Source organism: Guillardia theta, assembly GCF_000315625.1.
Source record: "Guillardia theta CCMP2712 unplaced genomic scaffold GUITHscaffold_125, whole genome shotgun sequence".
Lineage (NCBI taxonomy): Eukaryota > Cryptophyceae > Pyrenomonadales > Geminigeraceae > Guillardia > Guillardia theta.
Window position 1 is genome coordinate 192,783 of NW_005434549.1, and position 7,221 is coordinate 200,003.

Below are 7,221 nucleotides of genomic sequence, written 5' to 3' on the forward strand. Positions count from 1 at the left end.
TACCCCCTCGTTTCTGAGATCCCACGAACGGGGACAAACCATCCCTCCAGTTCCTGGTCACAAATCTCGAGTTCCTGGTGACAAATTTATTTATTTAATTTGAAATATCCAGATATAATTTGAAACAATGATGAAAACATAGTTTAGCAACATGGACTAGACACCCGGTACCCAGTTCGAACCCTCAGGACCGGGTGGATAGGATCCCCATGTCACATGCTTGGTACCAACAGGGGGCTCTGCATATCACCCCTACCTCTCCCATTGGACCAACAGGGGGTACAAGTAGTCCCAAGGACGGGTTCTACGTACGGCCATCCTCCCGTGCCAACATTGCTCGTAAGAGGGGGTAGGGATGATCGACCGAGATACTTCAAGGGTAGGGGTAGGAGCCAGCTCTGTATATTCGGAACCTCCCCTCCTCCAGCAAACCTCCACCGACATGTACAACTCTACCATGCAAGACGACGAGCTCGAGCTCTGGCTGCCGAGGGACACTGACACCCATATCCTCTACGATACAGCACAGCTCTCCCATGACTGCCTGGATGACTATCTGCAGGGGTTTGAGATCGATGATCTTCTGGACAACACCCTGCACAGTGTGCAGCACCACAGCGAGGCCCTCTACAACGGACCCAGCATTCACGCCGCATTGAGTAATAGCGTGAAGCAGGAGGAACCAGAATACGATCAAGACTTGATACGGCAGATGCTGATCCAGCAGGAGGCAGGACAGCAGGAGGCGGGTGAGCAGGAGGCGATCATGCAGGAAGAGAGCGTCCGCACGCGGGTGGGCATCGAAGAGTACCAGCTCGTACTGGACAAGGAGGAGTCCAAGCGTCTCGAGCATCGCTTCATCGAGATGGCCTTGGCTAGAGGAGGGGGCGTGACGATGGAGGAGATCGACTACTCCGGCGATGGCAAGCAGCTGGCGGTGGAGGGGAGACGGATGGTGTACATGCGCGAGGGCAGACATTTCCACCTGTGCGGATTGACGGTCGTGGTCACACCACGCAAGCCAGAGTCTATGCCGGACATGGAGGACATCCACACGAGCTTCAACGAGGTCGCTCGCGACGTGAAGCTGGCAGTGCAGCAGTGCGGGAAGGAGAAGAGGGCGCACGACATGAGCCGGTCGGACTACAGCAACGACGTGACGAACATGATGCTGCAGGCTGGGCTGATGACGGGGACCACCAAGCGCAAGGGAGACAACCTCATCAACGACTTCAAGGCGTCCATGTACCTGGACGAGCGAGACAGGCAATACAAGGTTGCTCTCAAGTACTGCCAGGAGGCAGTGGCCAAGTACAAGCAGATCACCGACAAGGCGAGGGAGCGGTCGCAGAAGAGGAGAGATGCGAAAAGGAACGAGCAGGAGGAGAGGGGAGGCAAGCGCACTCGGGCTGCGTTAGACCGAGAGATGTGATGGTGAATGTTGAAGTTGCTCCGCGCGGTCACCAGTATGAGGGTTGAGGCTCTCCGAGGCCATCTAGGTTTTTTGCGCGTAGAAGCTGTAATTTTATTTTTGATTGGGAGACTGCAATACATTGTAAATGACACTGACTGAATGTGCACGGGTCTACTTGACAATCAAGCATCCATGACACATCATTTTGAGACAAGTTGAACAAACAATCCTTCAACATGCATGTACACTGTGTTTGCTTTGTTTTCTTCTGTTTAGGACTCAATTTCCTCCTAGTATCCGCCTTCCTGCCTGACTGCAAGTTTACCTGCCTGACTGCCCGTCTGCCTTTTTGCCGTCTTGTTGGCACTTTAACGATCCGTTTGATCTTATGTGCCTGCCTGTCCTTTCGTTCTCCCGACTTCCCCACAATCCTCATTCATACCATACTCCAACTCCTCTTGTCTTCTTTCATCCACCTTGTTCATCAACTTGACTTTGTCGAACTGTACGTCACAACCTGCCTGCCATCGATAATTATAGTTGCAACTCCCTTCCAACAAGCACTTGCCTCTTTGTCCTTACGAAACATGACACCATTCTAAGTATCTGCATTGTGTCCTCTTTCTGAATCTCTCTTTCACTCTCCTGCTGTCTTCTTCAGCATCATTCCCTTCCCCTCTCTCAGATCTTCGCCGCTGACGGAGACATGTTTAATTGCCCCAGTGTGGGATATTTGGTTTTGAAAATTTGATCTCTGTTTTGTTGTCGGGGGGCAGTGTGTCACAAAATTGAAACTTTAAGGCTTATTTAATCATTTGTTTTCAAATATACAGTAAAAACAATTCAATGGTGAATTAGTTTTGATGTCTACGTGAAATATCGAGAAAGCGCCTCCTAGTCCAAGCGCGGGAAGGATCATGGCAGCGCCGACGTGCGCATGCCGCGAGCTCGGGAGGTTCGAGCCCAGTGGTCGGCGATGGCTGTCCGGGTCAGCGACGACTGTAGAGAGCAGCGAGCAGGTGAAGTCACTCCGATCCTCTCCTGAGCTTGCATGTGCGGCATGCTGGCTAACTTGTGCTGTTAGGGCGCGACACGGCACGTTTCAGAAAGCTACTTCCTGTATCCGTCGCAGAGAGACAGCTGGTCCATCGAGGAAGAGCTGTACATATCAGACAGGAAAGTTACGTGGAGCTCCGGGTCCAGGCCCGTGAAGAATTTCAGCTTCGAGGCACCTGTGCTACAGGCAGTATGGTGCAGTTTCCAGGGAGGGCGAATGGAGGATGAGATGATGGATCGACAGAGCAACACGCTCGATCAGCTACCTGAGAACGTTTATCTTTGTGTTCTGATGAAGAACGAGCTTGCCGTGCACTCGTCTGATGGAGAAGAATACACCGTCTCCCTCCCTTTCCACGCGGTATGTTGGTGGAACTGTGTTCTTTTTGGCTGCTTCCGCTTTCAATCTGTTGCCGTCTTTCACTCCATCCATGTCGTCTTGTGACTCGTTTCTGCACGTGCAGACTAGGATGTGGGAGACTTCCGCAAGCTACTTGCTGATCGAAGCGGAGAATGAGAATGCGAACGGGCCGAGGATATTCAGCCTTTTGCATCCTCTCGCAGAACCAAAACCAGTTGGAATCTTGCAGGATGGCAAGCTGGACATTCTCCGACTCTCCTCATCTAAGGTCCCCTGCCTTGCGACAATGGTGACTGCACTGCCTCACTGTTGTGTACACGGCACAGGTGGAGAAGGTGTTTGACTGCGAGCAAGTGTTCTCTTCGGACGAAGCGTTCCTCCCCGTCCTCATGACTTTTGACGAGACGTCCCGAGAGCGAGTCATCTGGGCCGTGAGCCGCCTTCCCGACAAGCAGTGGACTCCTGGTGAGCTAGGGCCCTTGCCGTGCCTACCCATCATGACGCCTCACTGCAGCTACGACGCACCTGGCATGCTCGAGCTCGGGAGGCATCTCCTATGAAGAAGGGGATGCAGTCGCCATGGTCTACTCCCACCAGTTCGGATGGACAGCATGCGGGAGCATCGGGCTTGGAGCAGAGATCCGGAAGGACTGGAGGCCTAGTCACTGTGAGGTCGTGGTGAAGCCGGTGTGGAGAGCAGCGGGATCCGTGGAGTCGAAGACAGCGATCATCTACTCACAGTCTAACGACGATATGTTCCTCGGGTTGTTGCAGCCTGATGACAGGATGGCGGTCTACTCCGTCACATTTCGAGATGAGACCGCTCAAGATTTCAAACTTTCAGATCACAACCCGTCGGGATTCAAACCCCCAGACCACAACCCGCGAAATTTGAAGCTCTCGGACCACACCCTCCAGTTCAAGAGCAGGTTGGCCGAGTCAAAGTTTGTTCCCAAGAAGATCATCAACAGCGTTGCTCAAGTGACAAGCATCGAGGCGATGTGGGGGATCAGCATTTCTGACAGCACCTCAGTCGAGAAAGCTGCTCTAGCCCTCGTCATCAGCAACCAGAATGAGCTCATCCTCTACCAGGCCTTGAATCCCCTCTGTAAACTGCGACTCAGGGCTCCTTCCTCTAAGTACACCAGACTGTCGAACTCCGTCTGTGGGAGGGTGAACGTTGAGACGGAGGACGGACAGTGCTTCCGCTTCCAAGTCCCGTATGCCTCCTGCTCCCTGTCGCGCAGTGTGCTTGTCCAGATCCGGAACAACATGAGCGATGACTTCTACCTGTACAGCAGGAGATGCATGCTCGCGCTGGAGTGGGGGGTCGTGGATGGAGAGAGCTGCCGCGACGGTCCAGGAGGAGAGTGGGGCTACCTAGCTGGAGTCCTGCAGGCCTTGATCGAGCAGCTGAAAATCCCGAGACACTTTGACGCCAGCGACGACTTTGACACGATGTTCCCAACCAACTCGATGCAGACTTCGTCCTCCTGGGAGCTCCTGCTGCAGTCTGAGTTCCACCTGCAGCAGCACAAGGGCGGGTCTCTGCCTCGTCTCCTCGCCGACTCGTGCCCTGGCGCCAGCAAGCCGTCCAGGTCGACCTGCTGTGTCTCGGACGTCCTTCTCTCGCGCTGGAGGGAGGCGAAGCTGCAGGTCTCGCCCGATGCCCTGACAGCGGAGCTGAGAAAGCTGCTGCTGGCGCTTCACCTCCTCTACGAGGACGTGAAGCTCAACGTGCTAATGCACGGTCAGCTTGTCAAGCTCGGCAGGCTGCTCCTGTTCCTGTCCTGCTCGCTGGGAGCGAAGAGCTACTGCGACTACTACATTCGCCATCACCCCGAGCTGAACAGCCTGGTAGGCGAGAAAGCCCTTTCTCAGCTGCTCATGGCCAAGACCGACGGGCTGGCGGACAAGATCCCGGACATCTGCCGGTGGGTCTGCGATCAGCTTGACGGCTACTTCCCCTCCCCAGAGGAGTTTGTCGACCCCAGCAGCAGGGTCCTCCCCATGACCTCCAAAGTCTGCAAGCTCTTCGCCTGCCTCACTGGAGACGTCGAGCAGCCGGCGGCCGACGGGCATCGAGGCATCTCCGAGTTCGACCAGGTCAGGATGCAGAGCCACGACCGTCTGTCCCCCGTCCCCCACCTCCTCACGAGTGCGGAGCTCATGCGGCAAGCCTCGGGCATCAGCTTGCGGGAGCCGAAGCACAGCCGGCAGGTTAGCCACCCGGAGAGCGTTCGGAGCAGCCGAGCAGCGCAGACTCCGCACGGGCTGATCCAGGTGGGGGAGCTGGACGAGCGGAGGAGGATGGCGATGTGCGAGTCGGTGGTGGAGAAGATGATCGAGCTGGGGATGAGTAAGGAGGACATTGACTGCCTTCCTCTTGCCTTCGCCCTCCCCCTCCGCGAGTGCCTGTGGGCATGCAGGGCAAACCCGCCCAAGGGGTGGGGGATGGAGGCGTGTAGGCTGGTGTCCCGTGCAGACCTGGCGAGTCCCGTTGCTCCCCGGGCGATCAAAGTGACGGGGGTGGAGACGTACGACGTTTTCAAGGGGGACCTCATAGGGGAGATGAAGAGGGCGCGGCAGAGTCAGCAAGCAGGAGGAGGAGGAGGAGGGGAGGAATTTGCTGCGACTGACAAGTCGAATGTGGATGGCACGAGGATGGACGGAGAGTTTGCGAGGTTGCGATTCGGCAAGGACAGGAGGCTGGTGGAGGTTCGCCGGTGCCTTTCCGCTGTCAATCCAGTGAGGATACAGATTTCGAGCACAGAGGTGAGCTGATAAAACTGTTGATGGTGCCGGTAGTGGTGATGGCGATGATGGCGGTGGTTGTGGTGATGCTGATGCTGCTGCTGCTGCTGCTGCTGCTGATGATGATGATGATGATGGAGATGGAGATGATGATGATGATGATGGACAGTTTGAATGGGTGTTGCCGATCATAAGGACTCTGAGCTTGATGTTGATTATTCCTGATCACCTTCACTAATTTGTTCCATTTCCCCTTTCTCTCCTCCCCCTTACACACACTCCTCCCCCTCTTATTTCTAACTCCCTCCTCAGGTTACCGATCATGACATTCACTCAACCAATCAGAACAAGCTCCAGCTTATCGCCCGTAGAACGCTCGCCCTCTCCGTAGGACGAGGCATGTTCACCCTTGGTACCGCTACTCCCCTCCCCACCGAGGCTCTCCCCATCCCTCCCCTCCAGCTCAGCGGCCGCCTGCAGTCCAACGATGCCCTGATCAAACTTGATGTCTCCCTCCTACCTGCCGACCATGCCGCCTGGCCCGAGTTCCACAACGGAGTGGCCGCAGCCCTGCGGCTCTCGCTCGGTCAGACGGCCATCTCTCGTACATGGATTGTATACAACAAGCCGGAAGTAGCAAACTTCTCGCATGCGGGGGTGCTGATGGGCCTCGGCCTACAGGGCCATCTCAAGGCTCTGGCGAAGCCGGACCTGTACAACTACCTGTGCCAGGACCACGAGGCGACTCAGATCGGCATCATGCTGGGCATGGCGGCGTCGAAGCGCAGCACCATGGACGAGGCCGTGTTCCGCATGCTCTACGTCCACATTCCCTCCCTCCACCCCGCCAACTACCCGGACCTCGAAGTCGCTTCCCCCGTGCAAACGGCAGCGATCATGGGGCTCGGGCTGCTCTACATGGGGTCGAAGCATCGGAGGATCTGCGAAGTTCTGCTGGCGGAGATCGGGAGGAGGGCCACCAACGACAAGCTGCAGGACAGGGAGGGGTACGCGCTGGCTGCTGGACTGGCGCTGGGTCTGGTGACCCTCGGGCAGGGGAACTCAGCGGCTGGGCTAGCTGATCTCCAGCTGGAGAATATGCTGAGGAAGTACATCTCTGGGGGGAGGGCGGCGGACGCGTCGCAGGCAGTGAGCAACGGGAGCGACCCGTCGCTGTGCTGCAGGATCAAGGAGGGGGAGAACGTGAACCTGGACGTGACGTCCCCCGGGGCGACGCTCGCGCTGGGCCTCATGTTCCTCCAGACCAACAGCAGGACCGTTGCTGCGAGGCTCGAAATCCCCTCGACCAACTTCATGCTGCAGGAAGTTCGGCCGGACCTGATCCTGCTTCGCATCCTGGCAAGGAACCTCGTGCTCTGGGACAAGATCTCCCCCTCCTCCTCCTTCTTCGAGTCTCAGATCCCCGATATCGTCAAGGGGGCGTACCCCGAGCTGGATGACATGGAGCAGGGAGCTGAAAAGGACGGCAGGGCAGGGAAGCACACATGGGTCAACGACGTTGAGACCCTCCGGCATGTGCATGCCAACATCGTCGCAGGCTGCTGCCTGTCCCTCGGACTCCGGTGACCCTCTTCCCCTCCTCCCTCCCTCCCTCCCTCCCTCCCTCCCTCCCTCC

General features: G+C 56.7%; 2 protein-coding genes across 2 annotated transcripts; both read left to right on the forward strand.

The window, feature by feature from the left end:
- Positions 1 to 442: 442 nt before the first annotated feature.
- Positions 443 to 1,432, forward strand: GUITHDRAFT_118344 (hypothetical protein; the record flags this gene model as incomplete). Its single annotated transcript, XM_005822457.1, has 1 exon — positions 443 to 1,432. One exon carries the CDS (start codon positions 443 to 445, stop codon positions 1,430 to 1,432), a length of 990 nt encoding a protein of 329 aa, XP_005822514.1.
- Positions 1,433 to 2,331: 899 nt separating this feature from the next.
- GUITHDRAFT_118345 (hypothetical protein) lies at positions 2,332 to 7,172 on the forward strand (the record flags this gene model as incomplete). Its single annotated transcript, XM_005822458.1, has 6 exons — positions 2,332 to 2,433; positions 2,499 to 2,831; positions 2,935 to 3,120; positions 3,158 to 3,296; positions 3,346 to 5,606; positions 5,898 to 7,172. 6 exons carry the CDS (start codon positions 2,332 to 2,334, stop codon positions 7,170 to 7,172), a joined length of 4,296 nt encoding a protein of 1,431 aa, XP_005822515.1.
- Between the last annotated feature and the right edge of the window lie 49 nt (positions 7,173 to 7,221).